The sequence below is a fragment of the Mastigoproctus giganteus genome, chromosome 1 (genome assembly GCF_048544385.1).
Source record: "Mastigoproctus giganteus isolate SK-2022 chromosome 1, ASM4854438v1, whole genome shotgun sequence".
NCBI lineage: Eukaryota > Metazoa > Arthropoda > Arachnida > Uropygi > Thelyphonidae > Mastigoproctus > Mastigoproctus giganteus.
The window spans coordinates 71,472,428-71,499,658 of record NC_143575.1 but is presented as its reverse complement, the minus strand read 5'-3'; the positions used below and the strand labels follow the sequence as shown (position 1 = coordinate 71,499,658).

General features: G+C 36.6%; 1 protein-coding gene across 3 annotated transcripts in view; it reads right to left on the bottom strand.

The window, feature by feature from the left end:
* Positions 1 to 27,231, bottom strand: part of didum (dilute class unconventional myosin) — an 814,019-nt gene that overhangs the window by 372,226 nt on the left and 414,562 nt on the right. For all 3 annotated transcript variants that reach the window (XM_090373351.1, XM_090373360.1, XM_090373369.1), the window contains exon 19: positions 19,102 to 19,291. In XM_090373351.1, the coding sequence (XP_090229477.1) occupies positions 19,102 to 19,291 (190 nt within the window). The remainder of the gene's footprint in view (positions 1 to 19,101; positions 19,292 to 27,231) is intronic.

Sequence of the window (27,231 nt, the reverse complement as noted above, 5' to 3'; positions counted from 1 at the left end):
CTCGAAAGCTACTGTTAGTATATATTTGTATTCTTACATTAAATTGGATTTATAACTTATACGTGTATGTTATTAAAAAACAATGGCTACACCTTGGGAGCAGTCCGTTCATAACATCTTGGATGTCACTTTCCAACTGCAAGTATCACCAGTTACGTCAGAGGAACTTTGCCAAAACAATAAAACGTACCACACACATCAGATGGAGCCATCCTTTACTGCTGAGGAGCTGCATGCAGCCCCTGCAATGATCCAAAACAAGAAATGTCCAGGGTTGTACCTGCTCAAGCCTGAAATTGTAAAGAAGGCTGTGAAGTATACACCAGAGCTCATATTAAACCTTTACAACTGCTGCCTCCAAACTGGAAAATACCCCAATGGCTGGAAAACAGCTAACGTCAAGTTAATCCTAAAGAATGCCACCAAGCTACCAGAACTGCTGGACTCCTACAGGCTGATAGCCCTCCTAACAGTTCAGAGTAAGCTCCTTGAACACCTGCTCTACAATAGAATTCAACATCACTACTCAAATGCCAACCTTCCTTCACTGAAGCAATATGGTTTCAAGTCGGGGTGCTCCACAATCGATGCTTTCCAAAATCTCCTTATGGCTGCTGCAGCAACAGGTAAGAAATACTTTCTGGTTATCTCCATAGACTTTGCTAGGGGCATCCGATTCGCTCTGGTGGCTGAGTATCCTTGGCCATCTCCAGAAAGCAAACTTACCAACAAACCTCTATAGCAGGCCCGGGCAAACTATGGCCCGTGGGCCGCATGCGGCCCGCCGCACATTTTTGTGCTGCCCGCGAGCTTTAATTGTATTTTCGAAAAAAGTTTGCTTATTTTATGCATTTGTGATGCCTTTTTGAAAAATAAATTTGTATATGTAATAAATTATAGAATTTGTTGACTTATAAATTGTTTTATCATCTCTGTATTGTTCAAATTGAGATAGAATCTGAAACTGTGCGCGAACCCGAGCGAGCCAACGGGCACTTTTATAACGGTATAATTTATGATTATAAACTAACCGCGCGAAACTACGGTAACAGACAACCGGTGACGACGACAACGGCTTTGCTGCAGTGGCAGAGTAATAGGATAGGACTGCTGACCCGTTGCAGTTCCAATCTGTTTTCTCTGATGGTCATCCTGCAGTTAGTTTTTTTGTGTTATCTTCGGTTATCATCTTGGTGCCAATAGCGATAAAAATAATATTTACGCCCTTTTAAAAATGAATAAAAAACGAAATATTCAACGAGAGCATGGTGTCTTCAATGAAGAGTGGAACACAAAATATTTTTTTGCTAACTTAAATAATTAAACCAATTTTCTCATCTCAGTGTTGAAAGAGTACAATATTAAAAGACATTTCACTACTAAACATTCCGAATATGGTGCCAATTTAACTCCGGAAGCGAGAAAGAAAACTGCCGATGGATTGATTCAAAATTTATCTAGACAACAAAATGTGTTTATGCGAATAACTAAGGAACAAGAAGCTACTGTAGAGGAAAGTTTTGTTATTTCTCATATAATTGCAAAAAGCAACGAGCCTTTTACTGATGGAGACTATATTAAAGAATGTATGACTGAAGCTTGTGGAATTATATGTCCTGACATTAAATACAAATTTGAGAATATAAGTTTATCTCGGCGAACCGTAGTAAGAAGAATTGAACGTATCGATACAAAAATTGGAATGAGCAATTATTATCAGTATTAGAATCCATAACATGGTACTCAATAGCTCTCGACAAAAGTAACGACCAAAAGAATACTGCACAGTTATTAATTTTCATACGTGGATGTACCTCTAATTTTCAAATTATTGAAGAGCTTCTTTCAATGGAATCTCTTAAAGACCAAACAATGGGAGCAGATATATTTGAAAATGTTGAAAAATGCTTAATAAGATATAATTTACAATGGAACAAAATGGTAAGCGTTAACAACTGACAGAGCATCAAGTTTGACAGGTAAAAATGTTGGAACGTTAAAGAAAATTCAAGATAAAATTTGTGAAAATTATAATTTTCTGATTATAATTTAATTACAATTCATTGTATCACACATCGACAAGTATTATGTAAAAATGCGTTAAAAGTTGAACATGTCACATCTTGTATTATTAAACTAGTAAATTTAATACGATGAAGGGGCCTGAAACACAGACAATTCATTAATTTTCTTCAAGATATTGAATCTGAGTACACAGATATTCCTTATCATAGCCAAATTCGATGGCTTAACTTAGGAAAAGTTCTTCGGCGAGTATGGGATCTTAAAGATGACATCATTTTATTTTTAAAACTGAAAAATATTATGGCCTTTCCCGAATTAACTGATAATAACTGGATTTGTAATTTTGCATTTACCCTGGACATCGTGACACATTTAAATACTTTCAACACTGTGTTACATGGGAAAAATTTATACACCCATGATATGGTAAAAAGTTTGAATGGATTTAAATTAAAACTCCAGTTGTTCCTTCGACATTTATTGATTAACAAGGTAGACCACTTTCCAACCATGAAGTTGCTGAAGATTCCAGAAAATAAATTTGAAAAATATTGTGAAATTATCAACGCTTTGAATGACGACTTTTCACGAAGATTTGGCGACTTCCGAAAAATTGAGACAAGTTTGGCAATAGTGCACCGAGTGAACTACAGCTTCAGATTATAGATCTGCAGTGTGATACCGATTTAAGGGAATTGCACCGTCGTGAGGAAATCTGTAAATTTTACAATACTCTTAATTCGGACAAATTCGACAAAATGAAAGATTTTGCTCGAAAAATGGTGGTTATTTTTGGATCAACTTACATATGTGAACAAACATTTTCCATCATGAATCTAAATAAAAATTCTTTACAATCAAGCATCACCGATGATAATTTACAAGCAGTTTTAAGAATCTCAACTACAAAATTAACACCCGAAATTAAAAAAAATGGTAAAAGATGTAAAACAGTTCCATTCATCTCATTAAATTCTTGGTTGTTAGAGAATAATTTTTTATGTTATATTTCTTCTTCATGACAACAAATAATATATATATATATATATATATATATATATATATATATATATATATATATATATATTTTTAGATATATATATATATATATCTAAAAATAGTATTTTACGTGCAGCCCGCCTCCTTTTTGAATTCCTAATGTGGCCCTTCAGCCAAAAAGTTTGCCCAGGCCTGCTCTATAGCCTCATTAAAACCTCTCTCTCTCTCTCTCTCTCTCTCTCTCTCTCTCTGACAGATCTGTATCTATCAATGCACCATTTCAGAAACTCAAAAGGCAGGTTTACAGGGGTTGTTCCCAGAGTTCTGTCCTGGGACCACTCTTGTGGAATATTGAAATGGACAATTTTCTCCGCATTTATCCGGGTGAGGTTAGTTCGCAAGCTTTTGCGGATGACCTCATACTCACTGTCGCTGCCAACACTAGAGTACAGCTTGAGAACATAGCAAAGCACCCTCTCCGACTTCTTCAAGATTGGGCAGGATTGCACTATCTCAGGATCTCCTCAATGAAAAGAAGTTCTATCCTGCTGAATGGTACTCTAAATATCAGACAGCCGTCACAAATAAAAATTGAAGGTAAAAGTTAAACTAACAATGCAGCTAAAATACCTTGGAATCATCCTGGATCCAAAATTGTCATTTCAACCACATCTTAAATATCTGAGGGCAAAGATCAGAAATTATGCTGCCCTGGTTGCCAGAGTCTCACGATGTGATTGGGGACTGAAACGGCATACTCTGTCATTGTTTTACAAGGCAATATTTATCCCAGTTATTAGCTATACTTCTGGCATCTGGTTCATGAAGGCCACAACTGCAACAAACAGGAAGACCCTCAAAACCATTCAACGTTCGATCCTCTTAACCATCACCCATGCCTGCTGCAGTTAGCACCTAGGCACTACAGACCTTGGCAGGTGCCCTTCCACTTGATTTGGAGATCTTCCGCTATGGACTTCTGTACCGATTGTCCAAAGGGATCCCCTATACCTGCCTAGGCTTCACAGTGAATCCGGCAAACAGTCGCACAGCAGAAAAGAAACACCTTGTTACCCATCTGCAGCAGCAGGTATGGGAAGAAAGATGGAAAAACTCACCTAAAGGAGAAATCACGCGAAAATTTATCCCTGACATTGGCAGATGTACCTAAGTTCTCCCCTTTGGTTCACCCCTGGCTGTATCCAACTTTTCTCTTGACTAGACACGGATCTATTAAAGCCAAACTCTCCTTGATTGGCACTGCAGAGGGCCTGATCTGTTCCTGTGTGTGTGTGGGGGGGGGGGGCTGGACAGCTGGCAACACCTGATGTATGACTGTCCGTTATATGATGACCTATGATGCATCTTCATTACTAGAATAACATACCTATCAAGAAACCGAGAGAACTATCTGTTAGACTCTGAAGAGGATTACAATGCCTTCACATGCTTTGTGCAAGACCTCTTCACATGATGGAAAACCCAGCAAGTGGCCAACAGGGGAAATAATATCAATGATAATCAATCATGAAAAAGCCTGACTCACCTCCTAGTGGTGTGTACAATGTAGGGCCCCGCAGCCAAGAAGAACAACAGAACCTGACATAAACCCACACTCCACATACTTCTGGCATTTACTGTTATCCTCACAAGAGTACTAAAGGCACAGTTGTGGCGCCTCATCCCAAATGCCATGAACTATGTTCTTACAGATGAACCTGCCAGTCCTAAATTACTGTGTACACACATCTACTTGTCATTGATGAAAATCGATTTGCTTCAAAATGTCTAATTTAATTTTCAAACTCAATCTTTTTCTTACCTTTGTAGTCTCGTACCGTATCCAAATGCTGTTGCTTTTCATTCTTATCCACCATTATTAACTCTTCGAAAATGTAACTGCACTGCATTAATTATGATACAATGTTCAAGTAAGCTGTCCGCTACGGATGATATCTAACTCTGAACCGAGTGATGACCAGATAAATGCATATAACGCACATATTACAAGCAATACTGTATATTCCTTAGCTTGATAATTTTTTCAAAAGTTGATCTAGGAACTATGTAACAAGTCACTGTTCTACAATTAAATTAGCGTGGGAGAGAATTTCATTGAGCACACGAAATGCTTTAATGCTGTTTTGCTATTCATTCTCATGCTATCGACTACATCAGATGAAACGTTTTCGTTAAACATGCCAAAAATTCAATCTGTACGCTGGTGAAACAGCATTATAGTACTGAAGTCTGTTATAGGCTTCAGTACTTTTATTGCTCTGTAACTTTTCCATGCCATTTTTTTTTTTTTTTTTGCTCAAGTAATCTTGCAACTTCATTATTCATCCAACTTGGAATCCTCCTCATGGAGTATTTTTTTAATGGTATATATGCATTCAATCAATTCTTCTGTGATTAATGTTTTAAAGGTATACCATAATTCAACTGTATTTGTTCTCTTTGAGATATCTATTCAGTTAATAGAGGCCATATAGCACCTTAAGTCGTTGCAATTTCCTTCCCTGAAATTATAACCCATTCCTTTGCCTTTAACTACTATTACCTCTCTCTTCATTGACTACCATAGAACTTTATGAACACTTCCTGCTACTGGTTCCTGTACTGTCAGCCCTATGTCATCTGGTTCATGGGTGATGTTCAGGTCTAGAATATTCTTTTCCATACTACTTTCCCTGACATGATACAAATAACAATCATCAAGTTGATTTAAAAATTTTGAGTTTTCTTCCCATTTGCTCCAATCAATTAGAGGCAAATTAAAATCACCAATAAGGCATTCACACTTACTTGCCCATTCCATTTGCATGTAGAGGCTGTCATCATAATCTTCACAATCACCTGGCTTGTAGATTACTCCCACTCTAATTATACTTTTGCTTCCAACTATCTCACACCATACAGATTCTACACTAGCATGTGAAATGTCTGAATCCGGGAAAGCTTCTGTCATGCTCAGGCTGCTTTTCATGAGAAGCATGTACTCTCCCTTCTATCTGCCCTATCCTTCCTAAATACATCATACATACCATACTGAAACTATGATCCCCTATTTCCCCTATATCGTGGTGGCACCATGTTTCCGTAAGCCCTATTATGTCAGTGTTAATTGTCCTAATCAGCAGTTTGAATTCACTCATTTTATCGATGACACTTCTGACATTACTGTATAAACAATTAAGGCTTAGTGTTCTTGTATAGTTAACTTCCCTGACACACCCCTTTAAGTTATTTAAACTTGCTTCCCTGTCATTGGTTACCTGCTCATTTGAAACGTTTCTGCTCTCAGAAAATCCTGCTAATAAGATCTGTTGCAGCAAACAAAAATTAAGGGTAGAAATAAATGTTAGTTTAAAACAACAAAGTAATCTTAATTTTAGTATGCAAAATTTTGCAAAAACAAGTCTAAAATTTGCCAAGGAAAAATAAATATTAGTCAAAAGCATGAAAAAATAAAGTGAGGTGGCATTCACAGGTAACACTGTATATATGATATTGATTACTGCATTACTGAGCAGCAGAGTGTAAACAAATTCCATCCCTGTGCACTACTTACTAGACCCCTGCCACTTCTGCCATGATCTATGGGAGGCAGGACTGAATTATGTGTATACATAAGAAAAAAAAAGAAAACATACATTAGTTGTAAATTTTTTGGTACACAAATGCAAAACCATGTTATCTCAAATCCACAGTTGGTGAGCTTGTGGTTAGTGATAAATTATTGTAAATAAAATAAAGGCAAGGAACCTACAAGTACTACTTCTTCAGGGACAAGTACTACTTCTTCTTCTTTATTTTATTGTAAATAAAATAAAGGCAAGGAACCTACAAGTACTACTTCTTCAGGGATGATCAGCCCTTATGAATTCCAAAAGGATAGTATTTTAGTCACTGACTGCTATCCAGCAAAGTATCAATGACCTACATGATTTAGATACAGAATGGGATATAATAAACAAACTGAACTTAATAATATAAAAATCCACAGTTCATGTGAAAACAGAACTAACAGTGCATTTGCACTGCTAAAGGTGGGTATCATTTTAGTTTGTATTTTTTATGGGTTTTATTTTGATCGTTAGGGTACCTAGGTATTTGGATGGCAGAATTTCACCTTCCCAAGTATAACTATAATTGTACATCAGCATGTTGTACTATTTAGGTGATATAATAGTGTTTTTTTTTTTTTTACAATAATCGTAGAGCCAATCATATCTATTTTTGTAATTAAATATATTTATGGCTCTTTTATGCTTAGAGACACTGTAGTATTGGCATATGATGCAAGAAAGCAAGTGTATGAGCTTATGCAGCATCAGCCAAAAAAAAAAAAAAAATCACACCACTCCCTCCAAATGCTGGTCCAGTTCCTCCTTAAATTTATTCAACCTATCAACTTCCACAACAGATGGAAGTTTGTTCCAGCAATTAACCACCCGCTGGCTAAAGGCAAATTTCCGCACATCTATTCTACATCTGTCTTTTCTTAATTTGAATTTATGCCCCCTTAGGTTCGTAATCGAACAAGTGGAAGGATCCCATCAGAATTCATCGTGCTCAACCCATTCAAGGCCTTGTACACCTCAATCAGATCAACGAGCAGGTGCCTAGTCTCCAGCCACTGCAATTTGCAGAACTTAAGCCTCTCCTGGTAAGAGGATCCCTTCATTCCCCTCACCAACCTTGTTGCCCTTCTCTGTACATGCTCAAGCAAATCTACATCCTTCCTAAAATGAGGCCTCCAGACCTGTATGCAGTACTCAAGGCGTGGCCTGACCATTGCCTTATACAGAGGGACAATCACCTCCTTTTTCCCTGCTAGCAAAATTCCTATATATCATTGACAAAACCCCATGACCTGCCCTGGCAGCCTGTCAGCATTGCGCAGAAAACTTCATTTGACTGCACAATTACTGCCAGGTCTTTTTCATTTTCTATCACCTTAAGTGTAGTACCACACAGTTCGTACTTTTCTCTGGGGTTCCTTCTATCCATATGCAGTACTTTGCATTTGTCAAGGTTAAACTTCAGTTGCCACTTCTTAGCCCATCTGCCCAAATTTTCTAGATCCTGTTGCAGTAGCACACTGCCATTATTGTCATTAACAACCCTGCCAACCTTTGTATCATCTGCAAACTTCGACACTAAGCCTGATATACCTTTATCAATATCATTGATAAATATACAAAACAACAGTGGACCCAACACTGAACCCTGTGGGACTCCACTAATAACATTAGTTCACGAAGAGCAGCACCCATTTATTACCACCCTCTGTCTTCTCCCACTCAACCATCCTTTTATCCATTGTAGCAACTTACCCTTAATACCATTCTGCTCCAATTTGTACAATAGCCTTCCATGCGCAACAGTGTCAAAAGCTTTCCTGAAATCCAAATATACTTTTTTTTTTTTTTTTTTTTCCCTTTCCCTCGCCTTTTCCCATTATTATATAGGGTCAGCGTTTTTTTTTTTTTTTAATGTTTTGGCATGCAATTTTTACAGCCGCATGCCCTTCCTGACGCCAACCCTCATCCTTTACCCGGGCTGGGAATATGCGGTGGTCATTCCCTGACCTACCACATCCTCCGTATTTGGTGGGTACAGGCTCGAACCCCGGTCTCATCAAGAAGCGTGTGCTATGCACTACTGCTCCTGTCCACCTGGCTACGGAGGCGCCTCCTGAAATCCAAATATATGATATCAAAATTATTTTTTGCACCCAGTTCCTTGGTAACCACATCATAAAAACAAATCAAATTTGTCAGACAAGACTTTCCCTTAAAAAAAAACCCATGCTGTCTGAATTATTGCTGCAGTCTTGTCTAGACGATCCTGCAATACATCTTTAACCAGTGAGTCCATTATTTTACCCGGAACAGAAGTTAAACTAACTGGTCTGCAATTACTCGTGTCACCCTTCGATCCCCCTTTGTGAATTGGGGATACATTTGCACATCTCCAGTCCATGGGGACCTCCCCTGAGTCCAAGGATGCTCTCATAATTATGGCTAAGGGCTTGTTTAGTTGCTTTGCCGCTTCCTTTAATATACCTGTACCGACTATTCTTTGACCAATTCATAGTGCAAACAGATTAGCAGTGAAGACCAATCCCTCTTTTCATCTGAATATTTGTGAATATTCAACTTTGCAACTTTGGCAAGAGATCACAAGGTGACAAGAAACAGAAGCAAATATCCTACTTGTAAACTTTTCAAAATCAAATTTTGTTTTTTAAATTTGGTTGCTTAGAATAACCACAAAACAAAGCTGAAGATTATGATGCAAGCCAAATTTCACATAAGTTACTGATATCATTAGCTTAATTTTGGGAAAACCATAGTTTATATCATGGGTTGGCAACCTTTTTAAATAGCGGGCCAAAAAAATTTCTGCGAGGTACACACGGGCCAAATTTTTTTAGCTTTTCACGATTTTTAGGATTATTAAAATGACATATAATGAAAAAATTTTCATAAACAGTTTTATGTTATTGTAATTGTTTATTGTAATTTATTTATTGTAATTGTTTATTGTAATTTATTTATTGTAATAGTTTATTGTAATAGTTATATATACCCGTACATATTCATTTTATTAATAAGAAAAACAAAATACGAATTCAAAATAAAATTACAAAAATACAAATAATTAAAGCAACAAAATACAAATACAATTCCAGTAACAAAAATTGCAATATTTTACTTTCATAATATTTAACGAGAGATTTCATAATGTTTATTTTTTATCAGTGAATCGATATCTGGATTGATATTTGTCGTAGCAATGCACAGAGTATTTTCTAAATTTACGTTAGAAATTTGGATCCTGGCCTTGGATTTTATGTCATTTTTGAAAAAAACTGTTCACAACTGTAAATAATAACAGGATTTTCTTTGCATTATCTAATTACCCTCGGAAATTTTCTTGGTTAAAATTTTTATAAAATTCATGTTGAGATGATTCCAAAAATTTCATTTTCTTCGGTGGGCTGTCTATTATATACGAGGTGCTACCCAAATGTTCCGAAAATTTGAATGTTGTGAGGGAACTATATCTAGTACGGACTTGTAGCGCTAGATACACTGCATGCATCCTTTGTGAATTGGTGTGCCATATGGTGTCGTGCTGGACAGAGTCATTGAATATTTATGCACAGTTCTTTGGTGGTGTGTTTTGCATAGTTTGCAATGGCTGATGTGGGAGAGCAACATGCTTGTTTGTTTCCTTCTTAATGATACAACAGCAGAAACCCATAAAAAGTTGAAACAAGCTTTTGGTGACAATGTTTTAGGCCAGACATATACCTACTACTGGTTTAACTGTTTTGAAAATGGTTGAATGTCGGTTGATCACAATGATCGCACTGGGCATCCATCATCAACCACCACCCCCAGAAAATGTCGCAAAAGTTCGGGCAGCGATCCGTGAAGACCATAGGCAGAACATAAACGAGATTTGTGGCATTGTAGGACTATCGTACGGCATGTTTCAGTGGATTTTGTCAGATGAATTGAACATGAGAAGGACTGTGGCGAGGTTTGTGCCTCAGTTACTGAGTGGATAAGTGATTTTGGGGTGAGGTTTGTGCCACAGTTACTGAGTGTAGGCCAAAAGCAGCATTGCATGGAAGTTAGCAGAGATCTTCAAGAATGGGCCAGGAGTGATCAAAACTTCCTTTCTACAGTCGTCGCTGGTGATGACAGTTGGGTATATGAGTATGACCCAGAAACCAAGCAACAATCATCCCAGTGGAAGAGCCCATCTTTTCCTCGACCGAAGAAAGCCCGACAAATGAGGAGCAATGCGAAGTCCATACTGATCTGTTTTTTTGGACATTGACAGGATTATCCGTAAGGAATTTGTCCCTCCTGGCCAGACTGTCAATGCAAATTTCTACTGCGACGTTCTGAGGCGGTTAAGGGAAGCCATCAGGAGGAAACATTCAGAGAAGTAGCACACAAAGAACTGGGTCCTTCATCATGACAACACGTGGGCCCACACATCTCTTCTCTCGCTGTGGCACAGTTTTTGGCATCCGACAACATGACAATCATCCCCCACCCCCTTATTCGCCAAACTTAGAAGTCGCCCCCTGCGACTTCTTCCTCTTCCCAAGAATGAAAATTAAGCTGAAGGGTTGAAGATTTAACAGCATAGAGGATATCCAAACGTGTGCTGTGCTGAACACTACGATGAAGGAGGACTTTCAGGGCGCATTCAAATCACGGAAGAAGAAGTGGGATCGGTGTTTACGCTCTCAAGAGGACTACTTCAAAGGTGATGGTGGAGAATAGGACCCAGGGTGAGTTTAATTTATTTTATAAATGCATTTTGGGTAGCACCTCATATTTAAAAACGACCATGGGCCGGAATATGAACGGTCACGGGCGGGAGTTAGCCCACAGATTGAGGTTTCCCATCCCTGGTTTAGATAAATGAAGGAAGTTTCTTCTGGGATGGGGAATATAGGATTTCATTGCTAGAAGAATAATTTAAATGAATAATAATTCCAGTTAAAAACAGTAATTTACAATCATGCAGATTCCATTTGACACTGTTGTAATGCCATAGGACATTAAGCTGAGAATGGCATTGAACAGAAGCTTTGCCAGAGAAGGAATTATCATAAAATTGTGATCTGAGATATCTAGAGGAGCATACTAAAATTAACTTGAGTGCTTTAAAGGGCTGATGATGAGAAACTCCAGCATGTTAGGAATATTGTTAAAACTGCCTTGTATTCCAGTAGGCAAATAAAAAAGTTGTGCAAGATAACAACAACAAAAAAAAAAAAAAAAGCTTTTTTACGACTGCTGTAGGTAACGAATCTGCATGAATGGGAGTCTCGGATAAATAAGACATTCTGTTACCAAACCTAGTTTCAGCATGTGCTGTGGCATCGGATAATATTTGAAACCATTTGACTTCGATAGAGCCAGAATCACTTCGTTCTTGAGAGAGCCACGACTGCTGTTACAGGCCGATATTCGACTTACATCCTCATTTATCCAAAAAAGCAATAAGTATTTGCCATTTTATTTACCTAATTGTTATTTTATATTGTACTTTATACGTAGCCTTATAGTTTTAGTTACGCTGGTTATTTTTATTCTTAATTTAGATAACAGTTTTTATAGATTACTACTTAATATATATAAACAGATTTTTCGTTCGAATCTTGCAGCCATCGTTTTTGTATAGAGTGGAAAGGAATTAAAATTTTTAATTGTGGTAACTAGATAGTTCTAATATAAAATTATATAGCGTAATACGCATCACTACATTTAGGATTCTATTAGACAGTGTAGTATTGACAATTAATTAATTAAATTTATTGATCTTATTAATTTAAAATACCATGCCCAAGACTAGAGCAGCAAAGCAACAGGCACAAAGTGGCAGGAATGCTGTGACTCATGGGAGAACTGAGGGGGTCGATTCTCCTATGCATCACAGCCTAAAAAAATTTGCAATTTGTGAAATGTTTGCCAAAATCCCTGGAACAGAACATGATCTAGACAAGGAGAATGTCTTTGTGTGCCAGGTGCAGAGAGTGTCTAGAAATTATTCGTCAACTCTGCGTTCTAATGGGCGTCTATGAGAGCTTGAGGTGTAGGGTAGATGCCCTTGAAGAAATTAATATGAGGGGCCCGTCAAGCTCTCAGCTGTCCAACTCAATGCCAGATCTCACTCCTGGGCATCAGGCAACACAGCGGCAATCTTCAAGCCAGAATGCACTGGTCCCAAAGGAGTTAGTTATTGTTGGTGACTCTATTGTCAGAGAGACGGGTAATTTTTTATGTAAAAAGGATAGATGGAATAGGACCAGGGTATGTCTGCCAGGGCAAAAGTTGATGACGTTGTAAAGCATATATCATCTTTTAAGGGCACAAAAGGTGATACTGTTGTACACGTTGGCACCAATGACATTAAGAGTAGGAGATCTGCCGATTTCCTTAACAAGTACAGGTCAATGTTGCAAAATTTCTTTACTTATATAAACTCTAAAAGCAAGAGGATGAATCTGATTGGTCCACTTGATATATCGATGGTTCGACTGTTGATGATCCTGCTCAGATAGCAAACAAACTGAATGAGTATTTTGCATCTACATTCACACATGAGGAGTTATTAAGGTTTAAAAATGCCAGAAGGTTATCAAATAGTAGCAGGGTGCTTAATGATTTTATAATAACTGAGAGCAAAGCGGAGGAGAAATTGTTGAAGTTAAACATAAGAAAGGCACCTTCGGTGGATGGGATCTATCCAGTTATATTAAAGGAGGCGGCAAAGAAACTAAGCAAACCCATAGCCATAATTATGAGAGCATCCTTGGACTCAGGGGAGGTCCCCACGGACTGGAGATGTGCAAATGTATCCCCAATTCACAAAGGGGATCAAAGGGTGACATGAGTAATTATAGATCAGTTAGTTTAACTTCTGTTCGGGGAAAATAATGGCGTCACTGGTTAAAGATGCATAGCAGGATCATCTAGACAAGACTGCAGCAATAATTCAGACACAGCATGGGTTTTTTAAGGGAAAGTCTTGTCTGACAAATTTGATTGGTTTTTATGATGTGGTTACAAAGGAACTGGATGCAAAAAATAATTTTGATATCATATATTTGGATTTCAGGAAAGCTTTTGACACTGTTACTCATGAAAGACTATTGTACAAATTGGAGCAGAATGGTATTAAGGGTAAGTTGCCACAATGGATAAAAGGATGGTTAAGTGGGAGAAGACAGAAGGTGGTAATCAATGGGTGCTGCTCTTCGTGGACTAATGTTATTAGTGGAGTCCCACAGGGTTCGGTGTTGGGTCCACTGTTGTTTTGTATATTTATCAATGATATTGATGAAGGTATATCAGACTTAGTGTCGAAGTTTGTAGATGATACAAAGGTTGGCAGGGTTGTTAATGACAGTAATGGCAGTGTGCTACTGCAACAGGATCTAGAAAATTTGGACAGATGGCTGAGAAGTGCCAACTGAAGTTTAACCTTGACAAATGCAAAGCATATGGGTAGAAGTAACCCCACAGAAATGTACCAACTGTGTGGTACTACACTTAAGGTGGTAGAAAATGAAAAAGACCTGGGAGTAACTGTGCAGTCAGATATGAAGTTTTCTGAGCAATGCAGACAGGCTGCCAGGGAAGGTCATGGGGTTTTATCAATGATATATAGGAATTTTGCTAGTAGGGAAAAGGAGGTGATTGTCCCTCTGTATAAGGCAATGGTCAGGCCACGCCTTGAGTACTGTGTAGGCCTCATTTTAGGAAGGGTGTAGAGTTGCTAGAATGAGTACAAATAAGGGCAACAAGATTGGTGAGCGGAACAAAGGAGTGCTCTTACCAAGAAAGGCTTAAGATCTGCAAATTGCAGTGCCTGGAGAGTAGGCACCTGATTGATCTGATTGAGGTGTATAAGGCCTTGAATGGGTTGAGCAAGCTGATGGAATTCTTCCTCTTGCTCAGACTAAGAACCTGAGGGGGCACAGTTTTAAATTGAGGAAAGACAGATGTAGAATAGATGTGTGGAAATTTGCGTTTAGCCAGCGGGTGGTTAATTGCTGGAACAAACTTCCATCTGTCATTGTGGAAGTTGATAGGTTAAATAAATTTAAGGAGGAACTGGACAAACATTTAGAAGGAATGGTTGTGTGATTTTTTTTTTTTTTTTTTTGTTTTTGGCTGATGCTGCGTAAGCTCATACACTGCTTTCTTGCATCACATACCACTTCTACTACTACTACTATTTGGAAATGCTGTTTGAAGAAGAGCGTGATCTCGAGCTGCTACAATCTTCATATTGTGCTTGAACCAAAGCTGATCACACACATGGAACAGACTGAACCGAAATCATTATCCAGGAATGTACATTTAAACTGTGTGTGGCTGCTTCAGTGTTTCTTAAAGTCCTGTTGCTGCTCTGGCTGTGTATTAACTTGCTACGCGTTGAACGATTTGATAGAGTACTTCTGGCTGTTGGTTTTGGCTTCTTCAGTTTTAATTTACAACTGGGCTTCGAGGACGCTTCATCATTTTGATTTGCAGCATCAACTTCCATGGCTGCTTCTTCCAAATTCACTTCTAATATTTCTGGGGAGATGTAAATCTCTGAAGATGTGCATGGGCCTTCTCCGGCTTCTTTGTTCAACTCCATCACACACTAATTTCTTCTGCTGATGAAATAGCTTAGATCTCTCCTTTGTATGTTGTTGTTGTTTTGTTTTTAGGAGCATTAGCAACTAAGGCCATATTGCTCCGGGAATATACAGTGGTCATTCCCTGACCTTTCCGCATCCTCCGTATTTGGTGATGACGGGCTCGAACCCCGGTCTAATCAAGAAGCGTGTGCTAGGCACTGCTGCTCCTTCGCACCTGGCTACAGGGGCGTCCTCTCCTTTGTACTCAATGGAGGTGGTTTCAGTGGTTGCATTGCACGTATACGTGCTAAATATGCCTTACAACACTCACTATTAGTCTTCGACATGTTGAACTATACATTTTTTCCCTTTGAAATTTTTTTACGAAATATAGTAGAGAATGATGAAAGAAATAGCATGATGCAATCAGTAAGAGTAATGATTGGGTCATGCGTCGCTTGTGCCTGGTACGGAATGGCACAATGGTGGGAGGATGAATTATTTCATGTGGCATTTTCTGGCGATTTTTGTCAACCCACAGATGCATTGCATGTACACGCGTTCTATATGCCTTACAATGCTCACTACAGTGAACCGCCACTTTATGATTGGTTCACTTTAAGATGGACACTCCATAACAAAATATCGTTCACAATATGTAGTAAGTGTTGATCATTGTGATCACGTTTACGAATTGAATTTCAGTTCTAACCTATATGAGTTAGAATTATTTAAGGGCAAGAGCCTCATGCTATGAGATAGAATAAACTAACGTATGGGTAAGTGCGAAAGCATCAATTAACCTAGCATGAGGCACTTGCCCTTAAATAATTTATAGTTTATACTACTGCACACCTTCAGGCATCTCTCATATTGTGAAGTTATACTTCATAACTGGGTTGTCATTATTGCAACACCAGGGTATCTGCCCACCCACCGAAGAGAAGCCAACAGCTTTGAAACGGTGCCGTCTAGACGGTGGTATCTGCCGAGAATAAGTAACAGTAGTCTTCTCCATTGGCGAAGTGTTACTTCTTCAAGGTAGTACAATACCATAGCAACTCGTTGTGAAGGTATTCACAATATGAGATATAATCAAAACAATGCCAATTTAACTTAACTACTTTGGTAGATAGCTACGTTAATTGATGCTTTCGCACTTACCCATACGTTAGAAATTCTATCTCGTAGCATGAGACTCTTGCCCTTAAATAATTTATAGTTTATTTCAATTCTATTAACGGCGATTCTAATAAGCGAAAATAGGAGGAAGAAGAGGATGATATTCCTCCACAGGCTATAGAAGTAAAGATATAAAGCACTGATTTACACTTAAATACCTTACCAATTAAAAAAAAAAAAAAAAGTCAACTACACCAGGTATTCCCAGGTGGTCACCCTCCCAATTACTAACTGGGACTAATGCTGCTTAAACTTCAGTGATCGAATGAGAACCAGTGCATTCAGCCTAGTATGATATTTGGCAGTTCAGAGTCTCTGTAATGCATTTACTTATGGATTAGTTTGCTGTGTCACATTTTCTTTGCATTTTTGTCAATCCACAAATGCAAGTTACTCCTGTCTGAAAACTGCCTGGAGTGTGCCTAAACAAGTATCACTTCAAAACAAAAGTAACAGCAAAAACTTTGGCATCTCCATCAGTGGGGGGTCCATATAATTAGAAAAATTGAAGTAGTGCAGCAATAAACACAAAAATCAACCAGGAAAATCACTTCACTGTAATTAAAATTTAATTGAAAGTAGTTATTTACAACCTTCTTATATCCATTATTTAATGGTCTGATCTGATTTGTTCTTTTTGTCTTGGCAATTAACATATGTGGAAAACTCCTTGTTCACATTCTTTGTTCTCTTCCACAGTGATTTCTCATAATCAGCCTTCTCCGGCCTAACTCTTTCTGTGGTACTACTACAGGTCATCTTACACCACTGTAGGCTTCAAAACTTTTAATTGCCATGTTTTATGTTTTATTAAACTGGCCAGCCTTGCATTCATCCATCTTAGCATTCTATTTGTGCTATTTTTTTTTAACTGTGTATATGCATTTCTAGTTTCGGTAACTACTACTTGAAAGTATTCCATAGTTTTCCTGTATTTGTCCAACCTATGAGGTTGGACAATTAATAGAGACCATAGCATATAGAATAGAGACCAGTCTGAACAATTAATAGAGACCATAGCATATTGAACTGTCATAGTCCCCATTTCTTAAATTAAAACTCATACCTTTTAACAACTTACAATTTTGTAATCCATTTCTTTATCATCCAACTTAGAACTGCATGATTACTCACCACTAAAGATTACTGTACTGTCAGTCCTGTGATGCTATCTGGTTTGTGGTTTCTGCTATATTCTTATCCCTAGTACTTTCCTTACCTGCTGATGTAAACAATAATCATCTAGCTGGTTTAAACATTGTTTTAAAAATTTTGTTCCATGATGAGTTCTCCTACCATTTGCCCTTAGTAAAGGGGAAATTGAACTTCACCATAAGAAGGCATTCACACTTGCTCTACCATTCCATCACACTCTTCTGATCTACAGGATATTCCCTCTCATTTTCCATGTTTCCAGCTATTTCAAACCACACAGATTCCCTCCTAGTATGGCATAAATTCCAAATCCAGGAATGGTTTTGTTGCACTCAGGCTGCTTTTGATAAGAAGCATGATTCACCGCTTCTCTTATCTCACCTATCTTTCCTAAATACATTGTACACACACACATAGGCAAACTCACTGTTTCTCATTTCTTGGTCAAACTGGGTTTCTGTTATCCTATCATGCTAGTGTTAGCTGACCTACCTAGGAATTCAAACTCACTCATGTTATTGACAAAACTCCTGACATTAGTTAACACATAATTTAGACCATGTTCTGATGTTATTTACTACTAGGACACATCCCTTGAATTGTAAGTTTGTAAAATATAAGTCACTGCCCTCGTCATATCTTCTGAACATCAGAAGGCTCTTCAGCTTTTAAGGACTCAGGTAAGAATTCTTGAGATGTATCCATATTATTAAATAAACATGCATAGATATTAATCTCCCCCCAAAAAAACTAGCATTTTCCCTCAGCTGTTAAGGAATCCTCAACATTTGCAAAAACCCTTGCACCATATTAGACTATTAATAATACAAAATAGTTAAGCTGAACAATTCATCCTACATCCAATCAGAAAGTATAAACACATTCAAATTAATACAAAGATGTAAACAAAAAAATTGACAGCATTAAAGAGAACTACATTCCAATATCTTATTTTTTCAATGCACTTTTTGTATCTTCTATTAGTGACAAACTAGAAAACATTCAACCTCTTAATAAATATAGTATAATAAGGCAAGCAACATGCAACTTACAGGCATTTACCTAGTGCACTGGTTTTCAATAAAAAGTACTGCAGACAGAGGGATATACATGCAGTCATCAAGTAACATGTAAAAAAAAAGCTTGATAATGGCAGGTGTGTTCATTTTCATACCATTTGATGCCATAAAGCAAGGTAGTTATTATTCAGCTGGCTAAATGCAGGGTCATTTTCCATAAACTACAGAGATACAATAAAGCAAACTGAAAGAGGGAGATAATGATTTATAAACACAGACTATACGTGCAAAAATTATGAAGCATGGAAGAACTGTTCCTTGGAGGCATATATAACAAACAAGGTTTTGAAACAGTACTAAGCAGTTACAAGTACTGAAGAGAACAAATATATTTATCTATACCAATCAACAGATTTTAATTAATGCTTTATGAATAGAATTATTCTGTCCAGAAAGCATTAATTAATAATAAGATTTTATTTCTAAAGCAATAATGTGAATTATAAAATCCATTCAAAAACTTTGCACATCTTGCAAGCTATTTACCTGTATGATGATAGCTGCTGCATTGCAACGCATCTGTTGATATTTCTGCCGTGCCCACATTCCTCTTGCATATGCCTGAATACCAAGAGCTGTGTTCCATAAACGAACATATTTCTTCCTGAATATAAAGCCTCGAACATATTTCTGAATGATAATGGCAGCCTTTGTACGGCGCAAAAAATTGGCATACCTAGAAAATAATGTTTCTGATGTACTATTCTTCATTCCATGTACAGTGTATTCAGTAAGTCTAGAGAAGGGGCTCTTAACCTGTCTAGAGTAGGTGAGACAGGAGTCCAGGAGAGGTAAGATAGCCTCCCAATAAACATCTCCCCCCCAGAATGCATTTTCAAGTTGCTGAAATGGGCAGAATGTGCCTTTATATACAGTAAATCCTTGCTCTAATGGACTTCAGATACAATGAACAGTGTCCACCAAGGTACCATGAGACTGAGGTAGTTACATCACTTCTGGTGAAAATAACTACCTCAGTCTGCATCAGTTAAAATATTTGCTCAATAAAGCAGGGCTGGGGAGCCAGGATTTTCTTCACAATCACTTTCCAATAGCCTGTCAAACCTGCCAAGACATCATTAGTAGGGAATACAGCTGAGCTCTTCAGATTCAAAATAAACTTTAGTAGTCAAGTTTTCACTGTCACTACATGACAAGCAAATTTAAAGCTATCAGAATAGCTTTAAATAATAGCTGCAGTAAAATACAGTAATACAACACTTAATGTCTTCTATTTCATAGTACAGGCCTTTCTCATAACATTCTAACCAATTTCAGTGAATATATGTATTTCAAGTTTAATAGAAAGTCAGATTTAGTCAACAGGCCTTGCCAAATATAGTCTGTTAAAGCAAGGTTTACTGTAACAAGGTCTTTTCAAAATTGAATTTTCTAATCATGTATTTCACTTACAATTTTTGAAAATAGAACAAGGGAAGCAAGGGGGCAGGGCAAAGAAGGTGATTATACAAAAAAGGTTAAGAACCCTTGGTTGAGAGCACCAGTGAAAAATTTTCATTGTGTACTGTTTCTTTGTTTTAGGCCTTATATAATAATGGCCTTTAGATTAAGAGTGCAATAAAATTATTTTGTGATATGACAATGAGGGAAGACCTTTATTGAGACCCACGATGTATGCAAACTAGAAAAAATACAACCTACATTAGGATATTTGCATTATAGCCCCTCATTATAATCAACTAAAATTACATATATATATAAAAAATTAAATAAACAAAAGCAAATTTGCTTGATTTGTGCTGGATATACTGAATTGCAAATTAAGAAAATTTGGTTTTGTTTATTTAGTGGGTTTTTTGTAATTTATTTGATTATAATAAGGAGTCTGTAATGCAATTATCCTAATGTAGGTGTTGCATTTGTTCTAATTTACAAAAAAAAAAAAAAAAAAAAAAAAGAAGGATCTTGCTTGTTGTCATATCACATTTTCCAAGTTTATAAGACAACAGGAATTTTTTTCTGTTGTTGTTTTATTTAATCAAACACTCACAGAATACAAGATGCTTAAGCACTTAATACAATGAATAAAACTGTACCACAACAAAAGTCATACACTTATGATTTCTATAAGTTTTGTTACTCCTCAGATGTTAGTGATGCATACAAGCCTTAATCCAGTAATGGCATTTTGAAGGATATTACTCTGCAGCTATATTGCAACATTTCATAAAATATGATCCAGATAGATTTGAACAAATGTGATATGGTTTCTTGGTTACATGAAAAGGGAAAAAAAAATTCTTATATGTTTTTTCTTGATGAAATGTATTTTTAAGTGAGTGGAGAAGTGCAACTGAACTTAAGATACTGAGCAAAAGAGAACTCAATGATTTTCTAGAAGAAAGACAAGGAGCTCAGCAATTAATGGTGTAGCTTATGTGAACTGTCTTTTTTATAGGACAGTGAATAGAGAAGGTTATTTACAGATGCTGATCATAAATGCCACTGCTTGATGAACTTGGTGAAAAACCAGAATGGTTGATATAAGATGGCACTTCATCACACTATGCACTCCCAGTTTGTCAATGGCTAAATGAAACATTTACATATGGTGGATTGACAGGGAGGGTGCAATGCAGTGGACTCTGCCAACAGATTTAAATTCACTTTTCTTTCAGATGTATGTGCAGGTAGCACAGTGGTATCATCACTGTCCTCCCCACACTGGGTGGAAAAGGACCGGGTTCAAATCCTGTTGATGATTCAAGGAACTTTAATGGGCTTTTTTAACTCAATGGCTGAGTTAGTTAGTCTCAGGTGTAGATAGCAAGGTTTTTCCCAAGAAACTGGGGTCTTTTCATCCAGTAAAAGGGGGAAATCGACCAGAGAACACATGCAATTTACAGACACAAATACAGGTTTATGTAATGAATTACAGGTGACCCTAATATAATAATTTAAAATTTTTTTCTTTCTGATACTATGCCAAGTTGCAAATTCACTGCATAAAATTTCATAAATAGTTCATCTCCAGAATGAAATTAAGAAGTCAACAAATTCATCAACACAGCTATGCTAAGAAATAAAAATAATGCATTTAATCTCCAAACATACTTCAATATTGGAAAGACATATTTTGAACATACGCTGTTAATAAAGTATTTTGCCAGTATTCCCAACTTCCTGAATACCCTATATAAAATCAGAACATTATGAGTTAAGAAATAATAATTATAAAGATTTGTTATTTGAACTACATAATTTGGCTGATGGACCTATTAATACCTTTCCTAATTTTCATAAATGTTATTGACAAAAGTATCCAAGAGAAATTGCTGATAAAAAAAATTCACTCATAATGTAAAGGAGAGAAAGGCAGTTAACAATTAAAGCTAGGCCATACTGCTTTAAAAAGACTTGGCTCAGTTTAACATAAGACCTGAAAAATAACTTCTAAATGTAAAGATAATTTGGGAACAGATATCCTGGAGTGACATACAAGCTAAGAGAAGTGCTAAAAGTAGCTCAGTATAAAACATTTAGGTTTCTGTGAGATGTGAAATTTTCATGTAGTATAAATAGGCACATGGAGTTCAGTTCATGATTTACAAGACCTACTAGGAACATCTACAAGACCTACTTTCCTACTAAGAAGAAGGATATCATTATTTCTTTATACAAAATGATGGTCACCTGGATATAAAACACATTCTTCATATGTGCCCCAATTTGTACTCAAGATAATCTGGTCACTCTTCTTTGAACTCTTTTTTTTTTTTTTTTAGGTGCTATCTCCATAGCTGAATTCAAAATTACAGCATTTGAAATGCTGTAATTTTGAATTCAGCTATGGAGATAGCACCTAAAAAAAAAAAAAAAAAAAAAAAGAGTTCAAAGAAGAGTGACCAGATTATCTTGAGTACAAATTGGGGCACATATGAAGAATGTGTTTGAAGAAGTGAAATGAAAAGCTTGATAACTAGATACCTAATAAGAGATCTGACTGAGGGGTACAAGGTAGAAGAGTCTGTTCTCCCTAACAGGTGATACAAGGATCAGAAGCATAAATATAAAATCTCTGTGAAGATTGGATCTCATGAAATTCACCCAACTGCCCTGTTCTGAATGGAGTCTAGATGACTGAGAGAGGTTAGGGGGCAAAGCCCCTTATGTAGGAACAATATTCCATGGTAGGACAGATCTGAGATTTGTACAGAGTGAATAGCTGTTTAGAAGAAAAGTAATAAAAAGAGCAAAAGAAAAAACCCAGTTTTTTGGATGCAGAGGAAGAAATATTTGTGATGCGCTTATGCGAAGAGAGATTAGAAGTCAGGGTAATCCCAATACAGATATGTGATCTTGTCTAGAAACCTAAGTGTCTTTGAAGATAAGCATAGAATCCTTTTAATAAGACAGGACTGAGTTTTAGAAGAATTGAAAATAACATGGTTACCTCCCCCCCCCTCCTCTGGAGGGAGAATTACCTGTAGATCAGCATTTAAGGAATTGGTAGTGGATATTGGAGAAGTTGAAACTGTTTGTGCAGGGCAAGGTTTCTCAAACTGGAAGGTGAAATGCACTGTGCTATTATCAGCAATACTATGGATAGGATTTCCAGTCAATGGAAAGATGTCATTGTATACAAGAGGAAAACACAGTGGGAGTTTGGGGAACACTAGCACTAGTGGAGAAAGTTAGAAGACAGAAAGCCTTCTACCATTACCTGCAGTGAGAAGTCAGAGAAAATTGGATACCCAAGATAAAATGAAATCTTATTTATAAGACCTTTATGTCAAACATGATCAAAAACCTTTGAAACGTCAAGAGCAACTGCTTGTGTTTCACCAAACTTTCCCACTGAATTTGTTGATAGATGGGTAACATAAGACAGCATTATCACCTGTGGTAATCGAATGAAAGGTTTCAAGATAGTTTAGAAGTAGGCAGTTAATAGATTTCTCTATTATTTTAGAAATATTAGAAAAAAAAAAAAAAAAAAAAGAGCAATGGGATGATAATCAGATGGGAGGGATTTTTCAACCATTTTAGAAACTGGCCGGATATGAGAAAATTCCAAGCAGAAGGAAAAACACCAGTGGAATAAGAAAACATAAAAAGGTGACACAGAACAGGAGTAAGTTTGGGAGCACAGGTTTTGAGAATAAAGGGATATATCTTCAGAATCTGGAGCTTTCCTGGCATTGATGTTGTTCAAAACTCTTCTGATATCCTTTTGACGGAAGATCAGAAGGGGCCTCTGAGTGGAGTGTACTGGAAATGGTAAGAGGTGGTTTACCAAGATCTTCAATAAACAGCTAAATGAAAAGTAGGATGTTAGAAAGTTGGCTTTATCTTTAGCTAAGGTGGCAATAGAACCATCAGGTTTTAAAAGAGGTAAAAGTATAGATGGGGAAAAGTTGTGGCCAACAGCTTTGGCAAGAGACCGTGCTTGACTATCATTTGGAGAAGAAGTAAGTTTTTTTCTCTTACCCATTCAAAATCTAGTTTGGACTGATTAATAACTGCTTCAAAATTGTAGCAAGTTCTAATGCAGGCAGAAAATCAAACTGGGGATTTCAATGCAAGCCAATTGTGATATGCAACATTCTAACCTTGAACAGCCTTAGCCAATTAATTAGAAAAACAAGGTTTATATAAAGGATGAGATTTTAAGGTGGAATGTGGAATAAATAATATCGTCTCTACAAGAATAATTTTACTGACATGATATGAGCAAATACTGACATGAGAACACTGAAAATAAGTAGTGACCTAACCATGGAAAAGATGAAAAGAATATCACAAATCATCCCATTTTGCATCCTTGTAATGTCAAACAACACAAGGCTGAGAACAGCCATGGCAGAAAGGATCCACTGAAGACAAGATCATCACAAAGCTGTAATCTGAGATGCCTAGAGAACAACTCAACTAGACCGTATATGGAAGGGCTGTTTGTAAAAAAAATATCAAGAGTGTTGGCTGTGTGGCTAGGATTATCTGGTATTCTGGTAGATAAATGTGAACAATCTATGTGAGTTCATTAGTAATTGCAAAAGCCTCAAGCTTCTTGACTAGCTAGGTCTATGCGAGCAGAAAACTGAAGTCAGCTGCAGTTGCAAATATTAAAATTGCAAAGGAAAATTACCTCACTGTTAGGAAAGTTGTATTGGAAAAAGAAGAGTTTCAAAAAAGGAAGTGAGAGTTTCAAGTGATTAGTGGAATTGGAAAATCAATAAAGATAACAGATGAATTTGACAGAATGGAGTAGACAGTTTATAAGCGAGATCAGGTTAAAAGAGAAGAGAATGCTCTGACAGATAATATCAGAGTGGCATGTCCACAACTACCACCTTTTAAATGAAAGGAATCATACAGTGAATAAGCCCGTGACCACCAAATACAGAGGATGCAGAAAGGTCAGGGAAGGACCACCGCATATCCCCGGAGCAATATGGCCTTAATTGCTAATGCTCCTAAAAAACCAAATAACAAACAAACAGTGAATAATTAAGACAAATGAAATGAGCAGTGGTTGAATTAACTGATAATTGGGGTTCTGTCAGAAAAAGCAAGTGGTGCTTGGAAGACTAAGTAGAAATGGACATCACTGAAATTGGAACTGAGACCACATATATTTGCGAAATGAATGAAGATGTGTTTGGGAGGTTTAGAAAAATTTGCAGATAAGTTTGTTCTATTACTTTGACTATTCGTGATATATTCAGTAATAAGAAAAGGTGGGCAGGACATGCTGTATGAAGTAATGAAATTTTTCGATATGGTATACACACGGCAAGAACATACCCAGCTATTTACATAACATTGCCTTGATAATGCACCCTTCCTGCATGATGTTATGATGCCCATCATAACTTCAACAGGCAACAATCATACAGCACGATGGAAGAGTTGTGGGGTGTTGAAAAAAATCAATATTCCGACATCCGCAGCTTTTTAAAAATTTGTACATAATAGTTGAAAATGAAAAGTTTGTTATTCATTGCTAAAAACAAACAGTTACTTTTCTGAGCTGTAAATTAGAACAAATTTTAAAATTTAAAAAAAACTTATTCAATCATACAAACTAACATCAACACTTGCAAAAAACAAATAAAACTGTGTGCCAAGTCTATAAACAAAAGCCAAACAGCAAACTGCTCATTACCGCAAAGCATTCAGTCAGTGTGCTAATAATGAAAAGTTGTTAATTTCCTGTGCCTTTTAGGTTTACAGCACTTGGTGGTTGCCCACTTAAGAATGACTGCTCATGTGTTACAGCATGACATTTGGATGCAATATGAACTCAGATGTGTATTGAAGAATATCAATCCTAGTGTTGTTTTATGCTTATAATGAGGAAATTCACATTAAATTAAATGCATTTAATGAGGAAATTCAAAATGGGGACACGATATATATATATATATATATCTATAAAATTTAAGTAGTAAATTATAAAGAATAAAGCAAAGAAATAAAGAGAGTATAACAAAATAAAGAAGAAATAGCAACCATCAGTGGCATAGCATAACTGACATGTTGCCTGAAACAATGTAAATTAAGTTACATATGCAAATAACGATATGCCAGCAGACAGAGTGGATAAGCCTGCAAACAGTGAATACAACAAAAATGGGTAGTTAAATAAAGAAACATTGAATGGTGAGTGGGGAGGATTAATTTAAGAGCATGAGTATTCTGAACAGAATACATACTTAAAATTTTGAATACCTTAAATACATAGCAATGCGGCATAATTTACAAACTAATTACAGGTCAAATTCCAGTAAAATGAACTGTGTAATAATGATATTTTCAGAATAGCAAACAATTTTCTTGTGTTTGAAAGAACTTACTTAATGAATATTTATTACAGATAAAAATAAAATTAATCCCATACATGTGCAAAAGCAACATTAATTACATTTATCTTTGATGCAGATAGGTACAGGGTACCTACTTTGGCTAAATTCAACTAGTTTCGAGCTCAATGGCATTGCTGGACATTGTTTAGGTACTGTCCCAAGTCCAATAATCCATTATGAAATGAACAAATAAACAATGACACAAATTACAGGAAAGAAAATTTCAAGTTTTGTTGCCATTTTTTTTGCATTATTCAGAGTTACCCCACATGTGGAGTTGTTCAGCCTTCTGTTCTCAAGCATACTGTACTGTATGTAGTTAAAATTATTGCAGATTACAAAGTGGTTTAATTCATATTTTATTTTTTTGACTATTAAAATGTACAAAAAATCATGAAAATTAATGACAATTCACATTAAATGAAAAACTGTCAATTTTGGAAAAAATAGATGCTGGGAAGAAGAAAAGAGAAGTTGCGAAAGAATCTGGCATTTATTTTTCAACATTGTCTACAATTCTAGAAGATCATAAAACAACTGAAGATAAGATTAAAGAGAGAGCCTTGGGACTTCAAACAAAGAAGATTCAAAACGCTTTACATGATGACTATGATAAAGCTGTTTTTTTGTGGTAACAAAATGTTCGATCAAGAAATACCCGAAGTAGTGGTCCAATAAGAGGCAAAAAGGCATAAGATTTTGGGAAACTTTTAGGATACAATAATTTTCAAGCAAGTGTTGGATGGCTCAACAGGTTTTTAGAACAATATGGAATAGCTTCCACGGC